Here is a 14,583-nt window from a genome sequence, read left to right as displayed (position 1 = left end):
CGGGCCGGGACGGACGGGCGGGAGCCGCCGCACCGCCCCCGGGACCGGCCGCGGCCTCGCCCGCCGCCTCGTCAGGCGGGCGGCCCCGCGGGAGGAGGGTGACGAGGAGGCACCCGGCCCGTGGGGGATGCCGCCGGCAGGGCGGTGAGGACGCCAGGGGAAAGCAGGAGGGTTAGCGGCGTCCGCGAGGGGTGCCCGGGGAGCGTGGTGCTCGGGGCACGAGGCGTGGCTGCTGCGGTGTGCTCCTCTGTCACCAGCCGGCAGCGTGGTCCCACCGACGGGGAGTGGGAGGAGGAGGAGGGAGAGCAGAAGGAGTGCTCGGAGGTTGTGTCAGAAGGGTGCGGCTCCCCCCCAGCTGTTGTCACCCCGGAGAGGGTGATCCACGCTAGAAAGCCTTCACAAGCCCATGGACATCTCCGTTTCCTCAGTTACTTTCTCCTGAATTGAAGGTGCCAGCACCTTCCTTCCCCTTGTTCCTTTTGCGAACTGGTGTCTCCCAAAAATCTCTGCCTCACTGTCCTCCATCCGAACTGGGCTGGGACGGGAGCCCATGTTTCTGGACACTTAGAGCATGCTTCAGTTTGGATCAGGAACACATGAACAGTTCAGGCAAAGGAACCTGCAAGATATGCGACAAGTGTGCTCTGAGGACTAACGAGAGCTCAGCTTTCCTTTGGGGTGAGGATATTCTGAAGTAAGTCCCCAGACATTTTCAGCGTGGCCACTAATCCTCAGCATTGTTTGTTTTCCTCTACGGATCCGCTCATCTGTTCGCTAATGTTGACGTAACCCTACGGATTCAGGGTCTGCTCAGCTTTATCACCCTGTCAGATTTCATACGCCATTATAAATATCGTCTGCATTGGTCCCAAGAGCCTTGGGATCCAAGAATTTCATCTGATACCAAAGACTTTCATCTGGGTCTGAACGGTCAGCAGAAGAAGAGACTCTTGAGCAAGAAAGCTGGAAGTCCTTCTGGTTTTCAGGCACGAGGGCAGCAGCGAAGGCAGTTTCAGAGGTCAGCTCTCCGTAAGACCTGCATTAGCTGTTGTGACTGCTCTTTGCCATGCAGGAACAGCCCAGGTGGAACAGCCCCATGGTTGTTCATCTCACCAGTTGGTCTAGCAGCAGCAGGAGCCAGAGACATGTGGGAAGGGACAACCACAGCCCTCTTCAATCATTTCTTCTCAACTTCTATCATTTGCAGGAGGTTTATGCCTTGAAGTGAGAAGGTCTATATCCATAAATGTAAACACTCGTGCAGCTCCAATAAAGCCATTTATATGAATTATTTAATGTGATAGCTTCCACATTACCATCATGATTCAGAAGTTGAGTCTCTGTAGTGTGAGTTGTAAGCCTGCCTATGTGGGTGAATAAATCCTCTTGTTTTCTCAGGGGAACTGCAAGCCAAGCTCCTGGCACTTTCTGCACTGCTTTCCTGCCTCAGCTCCCTGCAGGTGGTGGCATCCCATAGCCCTTTTTGTGGCTTCGGCTACACCTGCCCAGAGAGAAGGTGAGCAGAGCTGGATGGGTACAGGTCCTCCTATCTCAAGGGGGCTTCTTGTGATTGAAAACATGTCTGGGTTCTTAGCTTGCATGAAAACACAAAACTGAAGATTTACGGTGAAGTGGTATGAACCCTGGGGTAAGGAAAGCATTTAGCCTAGGGCTGTCATACTCCGAAGCAGATGCTAGTCCATTTGTCCATCTCATCTGAATGGATTTCTCTATGGTTTAATCTGTGTAAATATGCAAGTTGTGATGAAAATAGGTTTTATTTGGGGCTTTGAACACCTCTGAATTAAAGATAGGAATGCTAGAAGTGAAACCCCCAAGACTGATCTCCTAGGAAGACTTACAGAGATTGGAGTGATTTCTAATGCCTACAGAGTCAGGCTGGACTCCGACAGTGATCTGCTGTCCGAAGGCTCAGTACCCTACCAGAATATCCTAATGCATCCAGGCCCAAAGAAACACTGCTGTTGCAATGCCAAATTGTAAAATTGTTTTCTGGAAAAGTTCTCTGCATATAGGTCAGTTCTTTCCGGACAGCAGCTCTGAAGAGCGAGGAAAATGCTCTACGCAGTGGTTGCCTTTTATGCCTAAAGGAACAGATCTCATTAACAAGAGACATGCACCAACATCATAAAAGCAAAAGCATTAACAGAAGCATTAATGGAATAACCAAATCCACTTCTAATGGCAGGGCTTTGATGGTCTGCAGCTCTTACTTGGAGCTTTGCTAGTGACCATGGGAAGTTTCATATGTTTCTTACAGATCATGGATTCATTTAAATACAGGCTCAGAGCCCCAAAGCGAACTTTAAGGTTTACACAGCCACTTGTGAGGTGATACTGGTATGCTTGCTAGCAGGTTTCCTGGCATCCTTTCTGGCTCTTTGAGCAGGGTGTGGTTAATGGCTAACAGTAAGCCAGCCAAGCAGATACATTAGCATATTTGACCACAAAAGACAGCAACTGCAATGTAGATTTATCATATCCAAACCTTAGATTCTATTTCTAGTGCTGTATGAAAAGATTTAGTGAGATTTCTCGGTTAATTCATCTGCAAAATGGGCAAGTGCTAATAGCTCATCTCGGGAGACAGAAGACCTTGTCTAATGCTGGTCATGAGCTACACATAAATATTAAGGGCTTGCCATAAAAAAAAAAATAAAAAAAGGATTCAAACTTGTGAATGCTTGTTTTCAGCTGGATGCTTTTCCTCAGGCAGGTGGGCACATTCTAAAAGATTTTTCCTCTGTCATTCATAAATATTTGTATTTGATATTTTCCTTAAGAAAATGAAGTACCAGGATAGACTTGTCAGACCCATGGTGGTTATAAAGCCACATGCTCTTTGGCAGAGGTGTATATATCCTCCTGTTTCCCCTACTCCCTACCTGCCTGGTGTTGTGCTTTCTGTGTTCTTGTTTTCTCTATCTTACTGACCCCTTTTTCATCCTTTCTGTGCTTCTGGCCTGAGGCAGTGAGTTCCTGTCTGTAAAGGATGTAAAGATGTCATTTTAGAATGTAATTGTGCTACTTTTTAAAATCCCCAAACACTACACAGAGTGAATAACTAGGAGTTCCTGAACTGTTAATCTGGGAACCTATAATGTCAGGAGGGAGCCAAAATGATTTCTTTGCTTTGTATTTGTAACGCAGAATTACAACATTAATTTTACTACCCATTCTCCTAGCTTGTCTAAGTATGTCTGAGGTATCTCAACATCAAGCAAACACTTAAAAAAAAAGAAGTTCAAAAATAGGCTGGGATTTCAGCAGTGAGATAAAGTGAAATGAGAAGAGGGTTAAGCACACAGTGTCCTCCCTTCTAGACCTTGGGGACACGGAAAGAAACACATGGGGTCATTTGGCTCTGAATGCTGAGGGTTGCGAGCGCTTTGCTGCAGAGCCCGCAGGGAGCACGAGGCAGGGGAGTGCCTCGGCAGGTCAGGGCCGACAGCATCCTCCAAACTGCGGCCTCACGCTGCAGTCAAAGGGCAGAAATTACTGGGAGGCAGGACGGGCCTGGGGAGGCAGGGGAGACAGTTATAGAAGAAAAAGGGTCTGGATAACAGGGGTTGTTGGTTTTGGTTGAGGAGAATATTCCAAGCACTTTGGCGTGATCATTACATTGAGCACCGCTGACACTGTGCTCATTTTCCTTCCTACAGCTCTCAGATTTGACCTCTCCTTAAACCCTGATCCTGTCTTGTTGAGCAGACTGATGGGCATCAGCTGGCACCCGAGGCAAGCTGGCAGTTCAGGGACAGGACAAGAGCAAGAAGAGCATGTGCAGGGTGTGGACTAAGGTTTTTCCAAAACTGGACACTGGAACAGGCTTCCTAGTGAGGTGGTTGCCCCATGCCTGCCAGCGTTCAGGAGGCATTTGGATAATGCCCTTAACAATATGCTTCAACTTTTCTTTAGCCCTGATGTGGTCAAGCAGTTGGACTCGATGATCTTTGTAGGTCCCTTCCAACTGAACTATTATTCTTTTCTAAAATCAATGTAGTTTTGTATGCACAAACTACGGGAAGGGAAATGACATCGGTGTGCCTTCATCGCTCCGTGTCGCGTGCAGACAGCGGTGGAGGAGCCGGCAGGGCACTGGTGGTGGCTGCCCAGGGGCCGGCCCACACCTGCTGCCACAGCTGTGTCCCCTCTCCAGGGGCAGCAGTGGTTGTGGCAGGTTTCAGACAGGGAGGGTGACTGGTAGACTTCCCCCAGCTCACAGGTGGTGTCTCTGCCGTTGTAGCCACCTGTGCTTTTTTCAACCGTGCCATGCTGACACGACGGCAACAGGGAAACCCCCTCCTCTAGCACCAGCAATCCTGCAGGGGGTTGTGTGTGGGGACAGCATTGTGTCTCTTTCTGCCTCTCCCCAGCAAGCCCAGAGCAAATTAGCAAACCTGGAGTACAGTCCGTGACAGCTGTAGGACCTTAAGGCCTCTATGACCCCATCTCTAGCAGAAAGGAGAATAACCTTATACCAACACAAGACTTCTGTGTACCTATTTTAACAGCATTTTTCTTTCTTCTGCTTCCATCGTAAATTTCCTGGGCTTTCCACTCCCTCTTCTCATTTCTTCGAGACAACAGAGAGACATTTCAGGGAGGCTTTCCCAAAAGCATCTGCCGGCTTACGCAGTCCAAGTATCTTTTGTTCCATGAAATTGTCACCTCTTTCCCAAACTTACTTCCTAGATCAACACTCACAGCTTCCTAAAGCTCTGTTTTCCAGAAGTTGTTGGTGTCCTGAACTGCCTTCCTGAATTACCCCGTTGTTTGTGATGTTTTCATTTGTGCACAGGTTTGTTGTGGGTAAGGTAAAGGCTGCAAGCTGGGGATGAGGCTAGGCAGTGCTGTGAGGCCAAGGTTTGCTGAGGAAAGTCAAACAGGTTTCAGGGAGTTAGGGAAGCTTGGTGATGGCCAGGGAAGCAGGAGACTGAGAATCAAGATACTACATCCTGGGGGGAAAGGGAGAAATGCAGATTTGAGCCAGAAGACTGTCCCTCAGACAAATAATAACAACAACAATGACAACAACAACAACAATAATAATAATACAGCTTGAAACAAAAAAAAAACAAACCAAAAAAAAAAAACAACAAAACCCCCACAACTATCCTGAAGTAATTTATTGTAACTCAGGTGGATAAAAGAAGCAGATATAAAATCAGTTCCACAAGATGGACAAATTACGTGCATGAGCAAAATACAAGCATATGTATATATATTCAGTGTCCCTCCTTATAGAGCTCAGTCATAACCCTTAAGGGTTTCTTGTCTTGTGCATTGGCTCCTCATCAGACGACTTCCCCTCATGGCATTTTATGGGTGAGAATAACGAAGGCATAAGGAATGATATCAAAACAAGAGGAAGGGAGGTGGATTCACAGAGCACTATGGGCTGGCAGGTGTTTAGGGACAGTCAGAGACTTTGTCAGCCTGCAGTACTACTTATTCATCCGGCTGCAAGAGAAAAGCATTGCATTAGTACTAATGTCGTAGAGGTGACACTTGAAGCCAGCCAGCCCCCATGTCTTTACCCGTGTGTAGAGAGGTGAATTCTTCACACGTGTTATGCTAACCAACTTTTCATCACATACACATCCTAACTATGAAGTGGTATTTGTCAGTTATTCATTCTCACTGAATTCTCAGTGAAAGGGAAAAAAACATAGGTGAAACTATTACAGTTTTCCACTGTCACCAGTTAAAGTTGAGCAGAAGTCAAGTTCTGTAATTTCCATCTCTTGAACTGGTTCATCCAATTATTTATACTGTCCTTATCTCTCCACTTTCAGTGGTAGGGTAGCTGCCAATGTTTCTCCACAGCTGCTTCTGAGACCTGATATCACACAAGTTTAAAGACCTGCAAAAGGGCAAACCTCTGCTGAGAAAATCCTTGCCCCCATGAAAAGGGCTAGGACATGGTGATGTATTCGTATCACCCAATGTATTTGGGAGAGGGAATGGCTCACAGTGTCCTGTGATTTTTTCTTCTCTTTCCTTGTTCCCAGGAGGTTATTGGTGATTTTCACAGATTGTAGTTCAGCACTGTGATAGCAGAACTGGAGCCATATTATGGGCATAATGGATTTTTAAATTTTAGTTTTTGTCCTTTGTTTCTGTGGTTGGTTGTGTGTCTTTCACCTTGGTATTTACAACCTTGATATCCATGTCCCAGATTTACTGGGATTCTAGAGCTCCTGCTTGGGTTTGGCCAACATGTCTCAACACCAAAGTAATTCAAGTGAAACTTCTGCTCAAAAGCTTGCCAGCACAATACTACCATGGGTTTGGGACGTAACAGGAAATTCATTAAATGTAGCTCATAACTCATAAACATAACATGAGAAAGAGCTGAAAATACTGAAATGCAGCTGTAGTGTAGGCACCAATCAGGCTTATGCTACATTGCTCCCCACTTGACTATCCATCTCCCCTCTCCTTGAAACCAGTCTGCCCGTTACAGGTGCCCTCACTTACTGTTGACATTGACATGTCTTCTTTTCCAGCAAGTGCTGTCTTGCTCGTGCCATCCTTTTTGCTCGTTGCTGCCAGGAGAGAAGGGATAAATAGCAATTGGATGTTTTCATGCTTAAATTGTTTTTCCACTGAAGTGGTATTAAGGTACTTTCTGACATTGCCACTATCTGCCAGACTGGCCATCTCTAACCATCTGCTTTCAGTGTAAGGATTGACCCTTTATCTATTTCTGCCCCATCTCCAGAGAGAAAAATCAGATTCCTCCTGTGGTCTGGGGAGATTGTCCTCTCTTTATCCTTCACAGGGACCAGGGCACTCACCCTTCTCCGCTGCCAGCTCATACCAACCATTATGCCCAGGCATACAAGGACAATACATCAACACACCAGCTCCAATAGTCACTCCAATTACTGTATAGCTAATCCAAACAGGAGCTCTTCTGTGGAGGGAGAAAAGTCATCAGAGACAGATAGAAAGGGAACTTTATGGCTTTTGGGTGGAGGCAGGGATATGATACTAATTTCCATTACCCACGGTGTAATTAAGGCTGAGTTTCATGTTATTGTCTTCCGTCAAGGTGACAGTTCCACACCCTGCAGCAGTGACCTTCACCTCCACCTGTGTTTCACTCTGTTTTGACTTCTTGATGTCCATCTGAGTCCCATTAACACGTTCCCAGAGCAAGTGGACATTAGATGGGATGGGGCCGGACACCTGGCAGAGCAGTGTCATCTCAGCCCCTTTAGGGAGTGGCCCAGGAGGGTTGGCAGACACTGGAAAGATAAGAAAATGATGAGTGACAGGATGGGAAGATTGATCCATGCATACTCTTGTGGCTTCCAGGTTTCTACAGCCCCTCAATCTCCTAATCCCCTTCTGTTTCTCTCCACCTTGCATCACCACCAGCTCTGTCTTGCTTTGTATGTATCTTCTGTTGTACAGCAGCTGGCACATGTACTCTCCAGAGTGCCTCAACTGGATTTTGGGGGAGTTTCACTTTTACGGTACTGTCACGTTGCATTTCAGGTATTTCAAACAAAGCCTGGTTACTTTGTTTAGTTTTCATGCAGCTGTCCATCTGCTGTGGCGTTGAAATCAAGTAGAGTGATTGCTTTACTCTGTGTCCAAACCACTTGTCCTGTGAAAAATTTTTTCCACCCTTATCTTCTGGAAGTTCAGATGCCACGACAAGGTCACGGTGCTGTCAGCAGCTGCATACATTCTTTCCAAGTGTGTATTCTCAAATCCTGAATGCAGAAGAGACAGGAATACAGAGGCAGGGAAAGACAAGGCTGTCCTTCCCCATGTGCACCCTTGGCCTGGAGAGATGCACCCCGTGCTCATATGAAAGAGGACTCAGAGAAAAGCCACAAGATATCTCAGGAGGGTAAGCAGTTAGTGTCTGAATGTAGATTTAAAGAGCCAAAGCTCCCAAGCTTGCCAGAGCTGAGAACAGATCCCAAGAAGAAGAAGATCTTTTAGGGCAAGCCTGGAGAGGGAAATGGAAGGAAGTGTGGGACAGAGCTCAGGCAGCAGAGCAATCCTCCAGCTGCAGCACTAGAGGCCCAGGGACCCTGGAATGCCATCGCTTGGGATGCTGGAAAATGGTATCTCGGCTCAGGGACTGGAGGGAGCACCGTTTCCAGAGCCTGCACGTAGGTTGCATTTTTGTTGTCACATACCTAATACCTTCACATTAAAGGAGATGTTCTGACTAATCGATGGAGAGTCTGAATGCATGTTACACATCCAGGTCCCGCTGTCCGTAGTCTTCAGTTGCTTTAGCTTCAGTACATATTTTCGAGGGGCCTCATTTTGCAAGATGTCTGGTGTCACTATGCTGTTGTGACTGTTAAACAATGTGATGCTAAAACGGGGTTGAGAATTGTGTGAGTTGTGCATGAAAGTCAGCTCGAGGTCATCATCTGGCAGGAAGTGCCCATTTGAAGAGATTGTCACTGTAAAGAGAAAAGGCCTAGGCAGTGAATCAACTCCTCTTTATGCAGGTGAAGGAAAGGTGTCACAGCAAAGTGAGCATAGAGACTTCGTGACCTGGTGATGGAGGGGAAAGGAACTCCGATAGCCCCAGACCAGAAGATATGCATCTGGATAAAGAATGCCAGCAGAGATGTTTCTCAGGGCTTTGTGGTCTCCTCCCCCCTCACCTCCTTATGAATACGGTCCCTCTAGTCACTCACATTTAACGACATGTAGTGAGATGCTGTTACTGTCAGAGCCACATTCACAGATGTAGGTGCCAGCATCAGAGATCCTCAAGTTTGACACCTTCAGATGTTTACTGTTCTGGTTTATTTCAGACCGATCTGACATTGGAGCTCTGCCTTTTGGAAAAAATAAGCTTGTTTAGGAGGGAAGAGATTTTTTAGCCACATACTGGGGAGAATGGTCTTGAATTGGAAGACTTACCTTTAAATATCTTCCTAGTTGAGAGCTGTATAATAGTAGTAGGAGATACTGCATCATTCTTGTACTTCCAGGTCCACATCTTTGTCATGCCTTTTACAGTTCAGGATCACATCCTTTCCCTCAACCCCAATCTGTTGTTGATGAGCCATAATGTGGGTCAGACCTGAAAGTCAATATGCCCCAGAAATTAGCATACATTAACTTTCTGAAGGATGGTTTAGTGAATACTTCCCATTGCTCAGGAAGATGCAGATTTCTCTCCTCCCTTTTCCAGATACTGAGAAGATTATCCTCAGTTTCTGAATTTTCCCTTTCATTTATCTCATTAACCAACCCCTTTCCTTTTCAACTCCATAGCTTCCTCCTCTCCACTTCAAGGTCTTTATCTGACTAATTGCTATTCTGTTTTACATATGTTAGAAACAGGGAAAATGCCAGTGGTTATGATGGATTCACCAACACTCACAATTCTGAGACATCAACAGTTTTACTGAAACAATTGTTTCCTTCTGGACAAGATTACGTTGTCCATGCTGGCAGCAAAAGCTGGGCTGCATGTGCCACCTCTCCTTCACTCCCTCGGGCAAGATGAGGCAGCGCTGGCAAAGTTGGTCACCCCTTCTTCCAATTTTTACACGGAGTAAGATTGAAAGCCCAGAAAATGGAAAGAAGGAAGGAAGGAAGGAAGGAAGGAAGGAAGGAAGGAAGGAAGGAAGGAAGAGAAAGAACGGTCACTCAACTATAGCTAGTAGAAGTGTGTGGTTTTACCTTGCTGGACAGCTAACACCACAACCACCTTCTCACTCTCACCTCCTCAGAATTGAAGAGAGGAAGAAGAAAGTATGCTGGAAAGAAAGAAAGAAAAAAGAAAGAAAGAAAAGGAAAGAAAGAAAGAAAGAGAAAAAGAAAAGAAGGAAGGAAGGAAGGAAGGAAGGGAAAGAGAAAGAAAGAGAAAGAAAGAAAAAAGAAAGAAAAGAAAGAAAGAACGAAAGAAAGAAAAAAAGAAAGAAAGAAAGAAAAGGAAGGAAGGAAGGAAGGAAGGAAGGAAGGAAGGAAGGAAAGAGAAAGAAAGAGAAAGAAATAAATAAAGAAAGAAAGAAGAAAGAAAAGAAAAGAAAGAAGAAAGAAAAAGAAAGGAAGGAAGGAAGGAAGGAAGGAAGGAAGGAAGGAAGGAAGGAAGAAAGAAAAAGAAAGAAGAAAAAGAAAAAGAGAGAAAGAAAGAAAAGAGAAAGAAGAGAAAGAGAGAAGAAAAGAGAAAGAAAAAGAAAGAGAGAAGGAAGGAAGGAAGAAGAGAAAGAAAGAGAAAGAAAAGAAAGAAAGAAAGAGAAAGAGAGAGAAGAAGAAAGAGAGAAAGAAGAGAAAGAAAGAAGAGAAGAAAGAGAAAAAGAGAAGAAAGAAAGAAAGAAAAGAAAAGGAAAGAGAAGAAAGAAAAAAGAAGAAAGAGAGAAAGAAGAAAGAAAGAAAGAAGAAAAGAAAGAAAGAAAAAAAAGAAAAAAAAAAGAAAAAAAAAAGAAAGAAAGAAGGAAGGAAGGAAGGAAGGAAGGAAGGAAGGAAGGAAGGAAGGAAGGAAAGAAAAGAAGGAAAGGAGGAAAGAAGGAAAGAGAAAATGATTTGTTTAACATCAGGTTCCTGTTCTAGCATTGAGGGATATGTGAGAGTAAAAGAAGTAAGATGCCTAAGGTTGAAGAAATGTTAGGAATGATTTCTTGGAAGAACCAATTCCTTTCCTTCACTGGAAAGAAAATTCGTCAGGAGACTGCCAGAAGGAGATGGAGTTGCCAGAGTTATGACTGGAATGAGGGGGTTGTGGTCTCCTGGCTGACTGCTGATAAGCTCTCAGAACTGCCTCACCTGCATGGGGCTGCAAGTCTCTCAGTTGTTCTAGTACTGGAGCACCCCAGAAGTGTAAAATGAAAAGTTTACATGAGCTTAAGTGAGAGGTTTCCACAAGTTACACATTCCTCCAAGAACGTGGGTAGTTTGCAGCACTGCCAATAGCAGGTGTTTCAATAACCACACATTGGGTAATGGAAAATGATTAGTTGGTCTAAAATGGAGAAATTATAAACTTTATTAATAAGAGTATGTTGGTGTCTTTTGCCATGCTTTTGGCTTTAGGGTGCATAAAAGAGTTTCAAACTTTTCACTGCTACCAGAGGAATCAAAGCTGAGCATTTTAGAAATGCAGATTTGGCTTTGTTCAGTCACCTTCCATTCCTGGGAAAAGAGCACTAAAAAGTTCACCAATTGTAAAATATTAGCAGTCAAACTGAGCAAGCTGGTAACATCAAATCTGTGATCAGAAATCTGCAAACCTGTGATCAGAAATGCACAAGTTTTTACCCAGGCAGTATTTTACACCCTGTGCTCAGTATGTGGGACCTGGGCTGTTTTTGGCTCAGGAAATGGCTCTGCCCAGAGGACAAATTCCTTATCAAGCATTTCTTCACATTTATACAACTTCTGTGAACCTTGGCTCTGAATGGCACAACATCTTCCCCAGCTGGTGGTCTTGTCTTTTATGTCAACGTTGTCCCAGCTACATGTTGGGTTGCTACCACCCTCCCTGCTTACGATGGCAAATTGTGAGGAGCCTGAAAACACCCCAAATGCCGCGAGGCTTGTGGGAAGTCCGTAAGCATCAGCAGGGTGTTTTCCCAGAGCAGCTAGGGACTCACCCAGCTGCAGAACCATGAAGACAGCACCCAGCTGCAGAACTGCTGTACCACACAACTCCATCCTCGTGGGAATGCTCCTCCCTGCTGCAAGCTGAAGGGCTGGAGATGCTGCCGGTACCAAGGAATGCTATCCTGGAAGACCCAAATGCTCTGTTAATAGTGATTAATTTCAGGCCTTGTGATATAAAGTCAGTCGAAATTTAAGCAGGAGGTTGGGCTGGAGACATGCAGAGGTCTCCTTCCATCTATCTCTGTGTGTGATTTTATGGCTGTATGATTAATGCCATCTTTAGGCTCTTATTTGTATTTTTTTAATTGTTTTTTTTTTTTCTACTTATTTCTTACCTTAAAAATCTTGATAACCACCAAGTCTGATGTTCTTGGAAAGATGTGTTTGAATTCTCAGGGCTATTCAACAAGAGGTCTGAGGCAAAGGGAGGAATGAGGTCAGAAAGAAGAAATTGCACTGTGGTAACAAAACCTTAAGTGGAAAGTCCCAGAACAACTTGTTCCTGGCATCTGTGGTCACACAGACAGAGATGCCCAAGGCACGTCTGGAGGCCAAGGAGAAGCTGACAGCACAGGGAGACTGGGGCAGCACAGAAGCATCCCACCCCCAGGTCAGGTGAGGCAGAGGCTGAAGGACGTCAAGTTTGTGCAGGGGAGCTGGAAGGTACTGTGTGAACACTGACAGCGTAGAGGCAGGTCAGAAGGGATTTCGCAGGCAAACTTAACTTGTAAGGCAGGAAGCGCAAAGCTACAAGTGCTTCTAGAAGGTGGCGTAGGGCCAGATGGAGTGCGAGAGTTGCGGAGTGTAACAGAAAAAGTGGTGTACAGAAGGGGGGCACGAGGTTATCGGGAGCTGGGCAACTCAGAGAGCACTGGGGGGCTGTACAGAAAGCACAGGCTCCATCTAAAGCAAGAGAGGCTTCATTTAAACTAAAACAGAACCCGTATGCTGACATTAAAAGGAAGAACCTTTTAAACAAAGACTGGGTAAAATCCAACAAATATAGATGAGCGAATTACGTGAGCTACAGCATCCGAAACATAAAAACTCTGTGTCCTCAAATGAACAGAAGCTGACAAAGCTCAGGGGGCAAGCGGTGGGGAGCGATCTGAACAAACCAGATCCCGTTTTAATGGAGTATGGGAGAACACTCTGGCTGCTACCAAAGGAGAAATTCAGATATCAGAAACAGGACTGGTATGTAGTGGGGATGTGAGGAGAGATCTAGATCCATAACAAAAAACAACAACAACAACAAACACACATCAGTTTTCAGAGAAGTCAGCAGAATAGCTGATGGGAAGGTCACTCAGCTATAGCTGGTAGCAGTGTGGTGGTTTTACCTTGCTGGGCAGCTAAACTCCACCACAACCACTTTCTCACTCTCCCTCCTCAGGAGAAGAGAGGAAGAAGAAAGTATGCTGGAAAGAAAGAGAGAAAGAGAGAAAGAGAGAAAGAGAGAGAGAAAGAGAGAGCGAGAGAAAGAAAGAGAGAAAGAGAAAGAAAGAGAAAAGAGAAAGAAAGAAAGAAAGAGAACGAAAGAAAAAGAGAAAGAAAAAAAGAAAGAAAGAAAGAAAGAAAGAAAGAAAGAAAGAAAGAAAGAAAGAAAAAGAAAAAAGAAAAAGAAAGAAGGAAGGAAGGAAGGAAGGAAGGAAAGAAGGAAAGAAAGAAAAAGAAAGCAAGCAAGAAAGAAAGAAAAAGAAAAGAAAGAAAGAAAAAAAGAAAGAAGGAAAGATGATAGTATTTTAATACTACATTTATGTGTACTATGTGCAATATTAAGTATAATATATTTCAGTAGAGGATAATTTAATATTGAAATTAATTTGAATTACCAGAACACATTAAACTATCAAAGAGAAGATGAAAATATCAGTGTTATGTTTACATGGAGGTCAGGTGACTGACAATCTGACAGCTAGACAGATGAACACATAAAAAATACAGGTGCAAGAGCAAGACAGCAGCCATGTGCACCATCAGAAGCGAAACAGAGGGCAAAGGCACAGTCAGAGAAAATTTGCAGCTTTCCTCGTACAAAGTAAAATAAAATTAAATTAAATTAAAAAAAAAAAAAGCCATCCCCAGGGAATATTTGCATGAGCTATATCATACTGAGACCATAGAGGAAACCTAGTCCTTGCTGCGAATATTCACATCACCTGTCCCAGTGAGACCAGTAGGAAAAGTAAGCACCCACCCTGCAGTGATATCTACTAATTAACAGCCTCAGTGCTGGGTTTTGAATATTTTGAGTCATTAAACTTTATATAAAGCCTGGAGGTGATCAAGTAGAAATTAGCAAAATTGCTGAGTCACGTGCCATCATTTTACGTTGTATCATAAATTATCATAATGTTATGTTGTACGGGAATCTCCATTTTCCGTCATCTTACGGCTTCAGTTTGTTCTTCACCTTCTTTCTCTCTGGTAGTTGAACAAAACCCCACAACTGAAGCACGTGCCATGGTACCAGTGAACTGCTGACCTTGCACAGTTTGATAGATGCAGGTTGAGGCACATTTCATACATTGTTCTGCTGTTTCTTGCTGTGATTACACACATATATATCTCCATTCCTTTTCCATTCACACTAATCTCCATATGTCTGTGGCAGGTCCCTACAACATGGTGATGACCACCTACATCTTATGAGTCAGTGGGGAAAATGGGTTGCCTCCAGCTAGCGTTTCTTTCATACGCTTTCTCTCTCCCTGTTTACTTCTGCTTCTCATTCACGCCACTTCTCTTTTTTTTTTTTTTTCTGTCTTTCTACCTCCTTCTGTATCCCTCCATGTCATAGTGTGGGCAATGGTATTAAGGAGTTCACAGACCTCAGCGAGTACGCCTGCTGTGCCAACTTAGCAAGCAGGTCTCATTAGCTGATGCCCATAGCAGACCTGCAGCCTCCTTACAGGCAGCCCAGCTGTATCTTGTGGTGGTAGTCATAAATTAAGTGGTGTC

At 44.6% G+C, this 14,583-nt stretch overlaps 1 protein-coding gene across 1 annotated transcript; it reads right to left on the bottom strand.

The window, feature by feature from the left end:
• Positions 1-6,500: 6,500 nt before the first annotated feature.
• On the bottom strand, positions 6,501-11,670 carry CD4 (CD4 molecule). Its single transcript, XM_035545669.2, is given in 13 exon segments — positions 6,501-6,572; positions 6,825-6,875; positions 6,877-6,938; positions 7,035-7,277; positions 7,395-7,491; positions 7,493-7,564; positions 7,566-7,664; positions 7,666-7,751; positions 8,187-8,462; positions 8,703-8,846; positions 8,932-9,004; positions 9,006-9,094; positions 11,610-11,670. Coding segments are annotated over 13 exon segments (1,425 nt in total).
• Positions 11,671-14,583: the final 2,913 nt, after the last annotated feature.

The sequence above is a fragment of the Cygnus atratus genome, chromosome 1 (assembly GCF_013377495.2).
Source record: "Cygnus atratus isolate AKBS03 ecotype Queensland, Australia chromosome 1, CAtr_DNAZoo_HiC_assembly, whole genome shotgun sequence".
In the NCBI taxonomy this organism is placed as follows: domain Eukaryota; kingdom Metazoa; phylum Chordata; class Aves; order Anseriformes; family Anatidae; genus Cygnus; species Cygnus atratus.
The sequence above is the reverse complement of the archived record's forward strand: the minus strand, read 5'-3'. Positions and strand labels throughout refer to the sequence as shown.